Source organism: Streptopelia decaocto (assembly GCF_964273445.1).
Source record: "Streptopelia decaocto genome assembly, chromosome: 13".
NCBI lineage: Eukaryota > Metazoa > Chordata > Aves > Columbiformes > Columbidae > Streptopelia > Streptopelia decaocto.
This window is the reverse complement of record NC_138668.1, coordinates 7,049,258-7,061,458: the sequence shown is the minus strand read 5'-3', so window position 1 is coordinate 7,061,458 and position 12,201 is coordinate 7,049,258. Positions and strand designations below refer to the sequence as shown.

The 12,201-nt window shown below is 59.9% G+C and overlaps 1 protein-coding gene across 1 annotated transcript; it reads left to right on the top strand.

Moving 5' to 3' along the window:
- Positions 1 to 1,466: 1,466 nt before the first annotated feature.
- On the top strand, positions 1,467 to 11,562 carry HS3ST2 (heparan sulfate-glucosamine 3-sulfotransferase 2; the record flags this gene model as incomplete). Its single annotated transcript, XM_082064121.1, has 2 exons — positions 1,467 to 1,951; positions 10,249 to 11,562. The coding sequence occupies 2 exons, from the start codon at positions 1,467 to 1,469 to the stop codon at positions 10,865 to 10,867; spliced, it is 1,104 nt and encodes a 367-aa protein (XP_081920247.1). The 3' UTR covers positions 10,868 to 11,562.
- Positions 11,563 to 12,201: the final 639 nt, after the last annotated feature.

Sequence of the window (12,201 nt, the reverse complement as noted above, 5' to 3'; positions counted from 1 at the left end):
TGTCCTTTCTGTCTTTATATCTGCGCTAAGTTTCTGGGTGTTCCACAAGAGAAATCTCATCCTCACCCTGGACTGGCTGCCAGGGAACTTGCAGGATCCTTGTTTGTGTTGGGCTGGCACTTTTTTCCTGTCTCTCTCTATTATCATCTTTCTTCCCAAGTAAAAAGACAAGTAGTTTTCTGCAGCTGAATGAGCTTTCTGTGCTGAGAAAGCAGGACAACTGTTAATGTTTCAGCGGTGCTGCATGCAGCCCTTTGGCTTTAGCATGACCAGCTGAGCAGAAGCCCAAGATGTCGGGGTGCAAGAGGGAAGGAAGACGTGACAAGAAGAGGGGTGGAGATAGAGCAATAACCTGCACCTATACCCTGCTGTATCCCTGCGGTTTTCCTGGGTCAGGCTGCTTGTAGGACATCACAAACCACACAGGTGAGGCTGGGCACCCCCAGCCCGGCAGAGAAATTTAATTCTTGCATCCTCTTCAAGCCTTCCCTTCTTACTCACCGGCGGCACCACCGCGGCAGCCGATGGCTGCTCTTCCTGCCCATGCTGGGGACAGGAACCGCTGCTGCCGTGCAGGGTGGCCCCTCCGTGCTCCCCAAGGAGGACGCGGCTGCAGGGCAGAGCGGCCCCGGCCCGGGAAGGAGCATCCCTGGGGCCGGGCTGGGCGCGTCGCCTCGGGGGCCGGCAGGTACCCAGCCTGCTGCCAGCTGTGCCCGTGCCCAGCTCCGGATGCCCGGGCCGGGATCTGTGGCTGCTCACACCCGCCCAGGTGTCGGTTCCCGCTCCCGGCCGGGGGCTGCGGGGGGACAAGCAGGTGCCCCCGGGCTCGACACGCTGCTCTGGGCAGTTGAGGACTCGCTGCAGGGCCGGGCAGGACAGCGGGCGCCGCAGTCCCTGCCCTCCAGTCCCAACGGCACGACGAAGCCCGAGGGACCGGCCGGGGCGGGGCTGGGCGGGATGCTCGCACCGGGACCAGAGCCGCGCCTGGGCAGGGCTGGGCAGAGCCGGCAGGGGAGCGAGGCCGGTCAGATCCCAGCCCTAGCCCCAGGGCAGCCCCGTCCCGGGCGGGAGGGTTCTGCGCGGAGAACGCCGGCGGCCCGGTCCGGCGGAGGCTGCGACCGCCGAGCGATCGCGGGGGCTCCGGGAGGAGCTGACGTCAGGCGGCCCCTTAAATAGCAGCGCAGCCGCCGCTGCCCCGGTACTTCCCGCGGAGGCGAGAGCCAGTGCTGCTGTCGTCCGAGCGCCGCGCCCGCCGGGGATGGGAGCCGCGGCGGCGGGGCCGCGGGCGCGCAGGGGCCGCGGCGGCGGGCGCAGTCCCCCGGCGCGGCCCGGCCGTTCTGCCGCGTAGCCCCGGGACATGAGGGAGCGGCCGCGCAGGGTGCGGGGCGCCGCCGCCGCGGGGCCCCGGGGGCAGCGGCGCGCCGGGCCGGGCCGCGCCATGCCCGGCGGCGCGGCCCCATGGAGCCATGGCGCATAGGGCGCCGAGCGGGCGGGCCCCGGCTGCGGCTCCGGCTCCGTCCCGGCGGCTGGCGCGGAGGGTCCTGGTCCTCTTCACGCTGTCGCTCTCCTGCTCATACCTCTGCTACAGCCTCCTCTGCTGCTGCGGCGGCCCCGCCGCGCCCCGCGCCCGCTGCGCGCCCGCCCGCAGCGCCGCCGCCAAGAAACTTCTGCAGAAGTCGCGGCCCTGTGGGCGGCCGCCCCCCGCCGAGCCCCCGGGCAGCGCCGCGCCCGCCCGCCGCCCGCGGGAGCCCCCCGTCCCGCCGGCCGGCAGCGCCCCGGGGCCAGCCCGCCCGGGCACCAAGCGCCTGCCGCAGGCCATCGTGGTGGGCGTCAAGAAGGGCGGAACCCGCGCCGTGCTAGAGTTCATCCGGGTGCACCCCGACGTGCGCGCCCTGGGCACCGAGCCCCACTTCTTCGACAGGAACTACGACCGCGGTCTGGAGTGGTACAGGTGAGACCGGCGCTGCGGGACCGGTCCCTGCAACCCTGGGCACCCCCTGCCCCGCCCGGCCGGCAGGACCGCGGTCACCCCCAGCGCGGCCCCGCTCGGTTCCCCCTGCTCTCTCCTCTGCCGGTGCTCTCGGTGCTGGACTCAGGTCTCGCGTCCTCGCCCGCTGCCGCGATCCTCGGCGGGAGCGACCGGTCCGGTCCGCACGGGCGAGCTTGTGCTGCCGGTGGAGTCTGTCGCCCGGCCGCGCTCGGGGAGTTTTTCCTCTTCCTCCTCCCGCAGTGCCGAACGGGGCCGCGCTGGCTCCGGGAGCACCTCCGTGCCCCAGCCCTGCGCAACCCCTTCCCCCGGCCGTGGGAACATGGCTGCTGTGGCCGCCCCAGCCCTGAAGGAACCGGCGCCGGGACGGTAACAGGTTTCCTGTCCTGCCTGAGGAAAAACTTGCCCCCGTGAAGGGGTCTCCAAAACACGACTGACTAACCCACGGGACGGGATGGCTGCCCTCCCTGCAGACCTGCTCAGCGTGCCTCAGCATCCTCCACCAGCAGATTTTATCTCTGGCTCTGTGAGAGGAGCGGTCCCTGTCCTGCGCTGTCTTGTCTGTCTGAACTCAGATAAGAGCAGGTCTATCTGAGATCTCTAATAATGTGCAGGGAACAGTGGGTGCATCTCCAGCAGGAGGTGGTGGGATTTTAATTTCAGTAAAGGCTTTTTGAGGAACTCAGCGGCGCTCACAGAGAGGCAGCAAGTACCGCCTGTGAGCAGGTCACATCACCCGTGGGCTCACCCCCTGCCCATGGCCCTGCACTTGGTGCGGTGGGCAGCTTGCCCCCTGCTCCCCGCCGTGCATGACCCAGTGTACTGCTGGTTGTTTGCTGTGCTGTTGTGGAGCTCTGTGCTGCTCTCAGGCAGGGCTGCAGTGCTTGTGCTGGGCATCAGCCTTGCAAGGCAGAGCAGGGCTTGGTCTGACCCCGAGCTCTTTTGAGCTCACAGCAGGGGAAAGGCTGCCTGGCATGGTCAGAGCCAGGGAGCATCATGGTGGGTGGGGGGAACAGCCCATGGGGCCACCACTGAGCTTGCTTGCTCTGCTGTCTCACAGTGGTTTCCCAACACAGATATCCCCTATTCCGGTGAAGGATGGCACTCATCAGCTGCTGAGCAGGGCAGAATGCACCGTGACATGATGCTCCCAGCTCTGCTGGGGTCCTGGTTTGTCTCCCGGCTGGGCAGGGCTGTGTCGTACCTGTGGTGTGAGGATGCCGATTACTGGCTGTGAGCTCAGTGCGGTTCCTGCCTGCTGAGCACTGGGCTGCTGCTCCAGCCCTTGTAGCCTGGGGAGGCAGCTTGGGCACTGCCCGGGGAGGGCTGTCTGCAGATGCAGGCAGGTCTGCTGCTCTACCTTGTGCTTGGGTCACAGCAGACCCTGCAACCAAGAATGTTCAGCTCCTTTTGCAGTGGTACCCGTGGGAGGTGACAGGAGAGCCAGGACAGTCTTGGGTGGAGGTTGCTGAAGCCATTTCCCTCTCTTAAGGCTGTCCTACAGCATTCCCAGTTCCTCCCTCCTTTGGAGAGCAGCTGCAGCAGTGTCTTTTGCCTGCTCTCACCCCTCAGCAGGTCCATGTCATCTTCCCGCCCCGTGAACATCAGACACTGTCACCCATCCTGCATCACCTAATAGTTCTTATGCTTCCCGTGTGCCATGGGTGCTGGGAGCCTCGCAGGCAGCGCAGGACCGACCTCGCGGTGCTGCTCCTGCAGACGTGCTTGTTTCTCCTTGCAGGAGGCACAGGGCTGCAGAGCCCAGCCAGGGCAGCGCTTGCCAGCACCTGTCTGAATGAGAGGAAAGGGCTGCGCCCCAGACAGAGCCCACCTGGGGCATGTAAGGGCACCCACAGGGACCCAGTGTGGTGCTGGTCGTGGAGGCAGGAGCAGGGTCCCCTTCCCACTCACACTTGGGCACCGAGGGGCTGTGGCAGTGAGTACGGAGCATCCGACCTCCCGCTCTGAGCCATGGTTCACCCTGAGATCCTCCATGTGAAGGCACCCATGTGTGACCTGGAGGGCTGCAGCCTGTGACACCGAGTGGCAGTGGTGACCAGCAGCTGCTGAGCGAGGCAGGGGCAGTGATGGAAGCCCAGCTAGGTGAGCAACCTGCTGCCCGGGTCCTGGCTTCGCCTCTAGATCAATGGAGAGATCGTGCCAGAGCAGTGGAGCCTCCAAATTAGTTCAGCTAAAACAATTAAATGACACTTCCCTGGTTTTATTACTTTTTTTTTTTAACCTCGCAAATGTGCCAGAACTTAAGAGCAGAGGCTGCTAATGTATAAAACGTGGAATTGATTTTCCTCCTTGCAAGTGGAGCAATTAAATGTGGAGTAGGTCTAACCCACAGTGTGATGAGCTCCTGCCGCTCTGCCAAGAGCCTGAGGTGCAGGAGCGTGGGTTGTGCCCGTGGTGTGTGCCAGGGATGGCAGCTGCTGGTGAGGGGGCTTGGGGAGCGTGGTGGTGCCGTGGGGTCTCTACAGGTCACCCAGAACACAGACCCCTGGAAGGCAAAGGTTTCTCCTGTTGTGAGCAGAGACTTTGCCTGTGGGAGCCGCTTGCTACTGGAACAGCCGAGTGCCTGTTCTGGCTCCGTCCTTCCCATTCTGTGCCCCAGTGGGGACTCAGTGGTGGGACCAAGTAGTTATTCATGCAGTTGAGAGCAGCGTGGGAGCTGAGCCCCTCTGCTTTGAACACACCAGTTCCTGTTTTTCCACGTTTTCCCCTGCCCTGGAGTTGTTCTGACGCGGAGGTGGCAGAGCCAGCAGGAGGGGACATCTCCTGATCCGCCTGTCCTTGCCTGCTCCAGACGTCGTGCTTGCTGCCAGATGCTGTGTTCATGGTGCCTCCTGCCTGAGCTGCTGCCAGCGCCCCGGGAAGCCTGGACTGGGGATGGGCACGCTGGGCAGAGCCAGATCCCTCCCTTGCCCCCAGACCACCGCCTGGGACCTGCCTGCTCAGGCCAAAACACCACTCCATTTCCAGTTCCCATCAGCCTCTCTAATCCACCTCATTAGCTAGAGAAACACTACAGGAAAGGTATTTTTAGCAAGATCTGTTTTAAGACAACTGAAACCAAACAGCCAGCTACTGGGGAATATCGATTCATTACCAATCCTGGACTAAATGTTCGATATAGAGCTTTTTCCTGCTGCAGGTGGCGTGTGCCAATAACCTTCAATATTTTCCAGAACACAGGGAAGACAGTGTTGTTTGATTTGCAGTTAACTTTGAGTGATAACTCTAATTACAGCATCTCAGGGTGCAGTTTTTCTCCCTGGGATTCCTGAGTAGCCCTGCCAGATGTTCAAGTATTATTTTCTCAGAGAGGGGCTTTTCCTGGCAGCTCTGGCTGTGTCCTGAGCACGCTCTGCCCCACGGGTTGTGCTGTGGCAGGGCTGACGCGGGGCAGAGCCTGGCAGCTCCCGTGCAGACCCACCTGCCCTACTGTCCCAGGGCTCCCCTGTGTGCCGGTGCAACTGGGGGACCCTACACTGGCACCTCTGCCGCCTGCCCCCCCGCCTGCGGTTTGGGTGCTCCCAGGGCTGTGGTGCTGCTGCGTGGGGGCACTGCGGCTGTCCCGGGGAGCAGACCCCAGCCAGCAAGCTTCATCCCCCATGTCTGCGGGAGGGAGAGGAAGGAGCGCGCACACCCAGCTCCCGCATTTCGCCTTGCTAATTGCTCCTTGCTAATGGCCAGGTTGGCGCACACACAAATTGGAGCCCATTAGGCTTTGCCCAGCGACTCGGGCTGTTTTGTGGGCTTGACTGACAGTGCATTTTGCTGAAGTTAATTAGTAAGAAGAGAGGAAGGCAGCAAGCTTCAAGGATGCTTTGAAATTTCCTTGACTTCAGAGAGTGCCCTGGCTCTGAGGAACAGGTACAAAACCCTCAGCAGAGACTTCAGCGTGAGGAGCTGCCCGCAGGCAGCGTGTTCCCTGGTCACCGTCCTGCCTGCGTCTGCTGTGGGCAGCAGCCCTGCCCGCCCTGAGGGTCCCGGCTGCCCCAGAGACCCTCGCTCCGGCCCCGGGAGGGTTCCCCTGCTGAGTGCTGGGAGAAATGCAGGGAGGTGATTCCACGCAGGGCGTCAAGCCTTCAATATTAATGATGCTTGTTCCTGCTCTGTCTGCCGTGACCTTGTTTGTAAATGCTGCAGTTTGTTTTAACCTTTGCTTCCGTGTCAGAAAATCCAGCTCATTACCCTGGCGTGGCTGTGGGCATGGCTGCTTCATGATGCTGACAAGCAGAGAACACCAGTCCCTGGTGAGCCGGGTGTCCACCCAGGGCTGTCTGTGGATCTGCCCCACGGTGTGAGCCCGGGGGTGCGGTGTATGCGGTACCTGCTGCGTCGGGCTGGCAGCAGGGACAGCAGGAGGTGGGTGTCTGCAGCCCTGGGTCCTCAGCACCATGTCTGTGTCACAGGTGTGTCCCTGGCAGCAGGTGCCTTAGACATGGCTGGAGTCGCTCTTTGTCAGCGCTGGTGTGTGACACAGGGTCTGTGGGACCCGCTGTGGGGTCAGGGTGGTTTGTTCACGGTGCAGGCAAGTTGTGCCATCCCTTTGCACTCCTGAGCGCTGACAGTCACCAAGTGGGTCATACCTCTGACAGCTTTTAGTTAAGGAATCTCTGCAGCAGCTGGGGCATATTAGGTGATTTTTTTAAATGAATATTAATTTTTGAAGTTTTACCTATGGAAGGAGTTGCCTTGGAAAAGGGAGGCAGGCAGAGCCCAGCCGTTCTCTGTGACCCACGGGCCGGTGAGCAGGGCAGCACCGTCCCGGGCAGCCCTCACCCCAGCCACGCTCCATACAGCGCTGGCCTTGGGCTCTGTCAGACCCTCAGGTGATGCAGGATGGTCCTTTAGGAAGGTGGGAATTACACGTCAGCTTGTGCGTGTGAGCGTGCCCTTTGGAAAAGATTTTGTTGACTTAAAGGACACTGCAAATCTCTAGAGCTTTTAAATGATTAAAAATGAATCAGCAGCAAAGTTAATTACTATGTTCACACTGCCTTTATGCATTGAAATGTCCCTCATTAGCTGTCTGTGAGCACTGGTGTAAATTCTTTGAACATAAACATTTATTAAAGGCAGCCGATCCATCATTAAGTCCAAGGCTGGCTCAGCACGGGGCAGTGGCAGCGGTGGCAGAGGGGACTGGGACCGGGCAGCTGCTGCCGGAGCTGCAGTCCCTGGGGTGGCATTTCCCAGGGTGGACACGGTACAGCTCCCTCGAACCGTGTGGGCTGGGGGGACATGGTGAGTCCCCCTTGCAGCATCGCAGGAGCCCTGCTCCTGGGCCAGCCTCTCCCACCCGCTATCGCTGTGGGATGGGGGGGACATGGAAGCTGTGCTAGGGGGACCCAGGGCTGGGGATTCCCATGTACCCTGTGGGGTCTTGCACTGCGATGCACCAGCTGTGCAGCTCCCGGCCAGAGTGTCTCTATGTCTCAGGCATCCGCTGCAATGTCACCCAGCTAGGGAGAGATTTTTATCTTCCTCACACCTCGGTTTCTCCTGTGCTTGACCCAGTTTTGTTAAACCTCCAAGTAGCTTTGCTTGGGCTTTCATCTGCGGATGCCACCCGCAGTTCTGCTGAGCCCAGCAGCACTGGGCTGCCGGGGAGAGCCGGTGCTGGCTGTCGGCTGTGTGCACCGTGGCGTGGCACACGGTGCAGCATGGCACAGCATGGCACAGTGCGGCACAGCTGGTGGCCGTTGGCTCTCAGCCTGGTGGCTCCTCTCCCTGCCTGTGCAGGCAGCAGCCCTGGGTGCAGCTGCTGAGCAGCAACATCAGCTGGGAGTGCGACAGCTCAGAGCCCTCCGCACAGGGGCCAGCACTGGGGACTTTTTGCCAAATCAAACAGTTTGTTTTTATGCCGATGAGTGGATGGAGTCCAGGATTACGCACATGTCAGGCTGAGCCTCTGAGGAGAGCCTGGGACGTGCTGCCACATTCTTGCACACCACGAGCTGACCTGGGAGATGCGCAGGCTGGATGGAGGGGCTGGGCTCTAACGGGATTATCGAATGGGCAGCCACCCCATGCACGCTTATCTGCAATATCTCAATCATCTGATGAATTTCTGTACAAATTTCTCCCTGGGAGAGTGTTTCACGCATGTTCAACATCAAAGCAGTGCAGGCAGCGAGGGAGCGCATGTTTCTTTAATGTGGGAGCGTTGTATGGGCCGTGGGGTGCCCAAAGGCAGATTATAAGAAAATTAATAATTCAGGTCTAGGAAAGGTGCTGGTGAAAAGTTAACTCCTTCAGGGTGAGGTGCTGCCTTCGCACCGGCACGGCCGGGGCTGGGTCTGCAGTGCTGCTGCTGCCCCATGGCTGACACCACAGTGACACCGGCTCAGCCACACCAGGGGACAGCGGCTCTCCTGCGGCCCTGACAGTGACTGGATGGACCCTCCTGCAGCAGAGGTGACTCCCTAGCTCCACCATCATGGGGGACCTGTTATCTAGTGGGGTCATGATGGCAGCTTCACTGTCACCTCCCAGCAGCACCCCGGTGCTGGCAGAGGTGACCGCTGACCAGCCCTGGGCATGCAGCAGCTGTCCCCTGAAAGGCCTGGCGTGTGCCGGTGCCACGGCCACTGGGGACCCTTAGCAAAGTCACGGGAGCCAGGGCAGTCCCCAGAGCGGCAGGAACGGCTCCTGCCCGAGCTGCAGGTGCCACAAGCCACTACCAAGAGCCGTCACACCTGAACGTGAGCCTGCGCCTTAAAACTGTGTGACATGCTATTTGTATGCAAATAACTCTGTGAAAGCAGAAGTCCAAAAATATCATTTAAAGTCAGCTGTAATTAAGTTTGCAATGCATTTCCCAGCTCTTGCAGCTCTGGGGATCCCGCAGTTAACGTAAAGATGAATGCCTGGGTGACATTTCTCCCCCTTGCATGGCTTCACTGGTGATTTATTTATCTATTCGGGTTGTGTTTTGTTGTCTCAGCAGTCTCTGTTGTTCAGGAGCAGCAAACACTGGGAGTCCATTTAAAAAACAACAACTCTTGTCTCATTTCACTAATTTACTATGCAGAGATTTTGTGTTTTTCATAATGGATTAGAACCTGTAATTTCATTTCTTGAATACATGGACCTAATAGCTCAAGTAATGAAAGTCTAACAAGCCTGAAGATGAACCATTAATGAAACAGCAGTTTTATGATTTTCCACCAATATATTGTAATAGTGAATCACTTATAAAGCCGTCCCGTGCTGATTTGTGATGGAACCTGTTTGTGATACAGCAATACAGCCGCAGTGCCTGCTGCTGCATTAGCATTTACTGACGTCTTTAAACAACGGAATCAGCATCGGGATTTGTGGGGTTGGGAGCGGAGCAGTGGGAAAGGGCAATTACACCGCGTCTGTGCCCAGGTATCTCTGTTAAACAGCCCTCTTGATTTACGCTAACTAATTAGTTTGTTCTCTTTCAAATGAGGAAAATTGGTGGGAGTGTGTGCCGGTGTGTGGGGCTGTGCTGCCTGGGGATGGGCAGCCCCTGTCCCCTTGTGCAGCCCCTGGCACCACCCTGGCCCCTCACCGATGGGGCGGCAGCTCTGGGGCCACTTGGGATGTGGGGACAGTGGCCCTGTGCTAGCACTGGGGGTGGCCTCAGCCATCATCCCCAACAGCTCTCAGCAGCCTGGCACACACCTCTGGGTGCATCTCTTCAGGATCTCTCCACAGATCTCATCCAGCTGCTCCTCTCCCCCGCTAGACCAAGGTGCCTTCTTGTCCCCCTGTCACCTTCACAGGGGACCCACCACCCTTGCCCATCCTGTGCAAGTTCACAAGAAGGCTGTGGCTGGGAAGAATGTCCCCCCAGCCAGGCTGAGGCAGAGCCAGCCTGGTGCTGCCACCCCGTCCCAGCCAAAGCCACGGCACCATGAAGAATCTAGCTGTGATGGATTTAATAACACAGAAGTACAAGACCAATTTATACATTTTTCCATCCCATTAGTTTTTATTTGATTTGGATGTTCACATGTCAAAGCAAATGATTTAATTAGTGCTAAGCTGTGCTGCAGGGATGCTACGATTTCCCCCAGTCTGGTGCTCCCCAGGGGCTGGATGCAGGCGACACCCATGGCCAGAGACCCTCTGCAGCGCTGCAGGAGCTGTGCCTGCCCCTTCCTGCCTCCTCCTGCCCGGAGGGGACACCCACCAGCCCCACGCTGTGGACACCACCTCCCAGTGCTGTGCCTGGCCCAGCTCTTCCTCACCATCACCTTCCGCTTCATTTGCAGGAGCCTGATGCCACGAACGCTTGACAGCCAGATCACGGTGGAGAAGACCCCCAGCTACTTCGTCACCAAGGAGGCACCACGGCGGATCTTCAACATGTCCCGGGACACGAAGCTGATTGTGGTGGTGAGGAACCCGGTCACCCGCGCCATCTCGGACTACACGCAGACGCTCTCCAAGAAGCCGGACATCCCCACCTTCGAGGGGCTGTCCTTCCGCAACCGCAGCCTGGGGCTGGTGGACACGTCCTGGAATGCCATTCGCATTGGGATGTACGCCGTGCACCTGGAGACCTGGCTCCAGTACTTCCCCCTCTCCCAGATCCACTTTGTCAGCGGGGAGAAGCTGATCACGGACCCAGCTGGGGAGATGGGCAAAGTCCAGGACTTCCTGGGCATCAAGCGGGTTATTACGGACAAGCACTTCTACTTCAACAAGACAAAAGGCTTTCCTTGCCTGAAGAAGTCAGAGAGCAGCAGCTTGCCTCGCTGCCTGGGCAAGTCCAAAGGCAGGACTCACGTGCAGATAGACCCGGAGGTCATTGAGCAGCTTCGGGACTTTTATAGACCTTATAATATCAAATTCTATGAAACAGTTGGGCAAGACTTCAGATGGGAATGAGTGTCCGGGAGCAGAGCCATGGTGATGTGAGGCTGCAGTCTTCCATGAGGGGCCCGGGGGGCTGGAGCCAGGACCCCCCGGCCAGCCCGTCCTGCCCGGAACCGCGAGCAGAGGTGGGCAAGGGGCATCCCCGGCCCTCAGGAGGCTCCAGCGTGAGCTGAGACAGGAGGACACGGAGTCCTGCCACAGCCACAGCGGGTGAGTGCCAGGCAGGTGCTGCCCATCCCGCAGGTCACCGAGGCCGTGACTTGCTCCCTGGGGTCCTGTTTGCTGTTACCGCACATGGTCCCCACGGCCACAGTGATGGCCCTGTTGTGCAGCCCATGCACAGGCTGCTCCAAGACACGTTCCTCCTCTGTGTCCCCAAGCAAACCGACACCCCCAGATACACCCCAAATGCGAGCATCAGCTGTGGGGCTGTCCCCATGGGTTGTCCCCATGGGGCCACATTCCACCACGGTGCTGGGGCGAGCAGAGCTCCAGCTGCTCCACTTTGCCTTTTGTCACTTAAGCGCAGTGTGTAACCATGAGGACAGTGAGATGTATCTGCTTGAAAAAGAAGTCTATGAAAAATGTTGTACCAATACTTTGTCCTGTGAATAAAGCACAGAATCCTGCTGTTACGGGTACTTTAGTGGCACTAGTGTCCTTGTCCAGCATGTGATCCCTTTGTGTAAATAAAAGTGGCTACCACTGGTCCGTACGCATGGGCTTTTCTTAGGGCAGGGCTGGGCTGCAGCTGCCGGGTCTGGCAGAGCCGCAGGGGTAGGCTGCAGCAGGGCTGCAGCAGGACAGCGGTGCAGCCCAGCACGGCCAGGAGTGGACCTGTGGCACAGCCCATCACAGCGGTGGTGGCACTGCCTGGTGTGCCTGAGGACCTGGGGTTAACGCCACCTCCTGCCAGCCGCGGGGGCAAATGCTGCATCAGACACAAGCAGCAGTAATTTATGGCTGAACTTAATGGGCTGTTCTATAGGAGCCCATAATTACACTGAAATGTCAAGTGCTGCATGCTTTGCTAGCTGCCCCCCGCCTGCGCACACCTCCTGGTGCATTAGTCACAGTTGTCCTTTGCTTTGCTTGCCTGGCAGCTGCAGCCGACCCTGGCAAGGTGCTGCACCGCGGGCAGGCTGTGCGGGCAGGGACAGGCAGCTGCCTGCTCCTCCACCCTGCTGCAGCTGCACCAAGCAGAGCAGCACCCACAGCACCTGCAGCCAGGCACTGGGGACACAGCTCCATGGGCAGATCCTACCTGGTGTCACTGAGCCACAGCCTGTCCATGCTGGCTGGGAGCCAGGAGCTGCTGCACCGTCCCCAAGCAGGGCTGGAGCTGA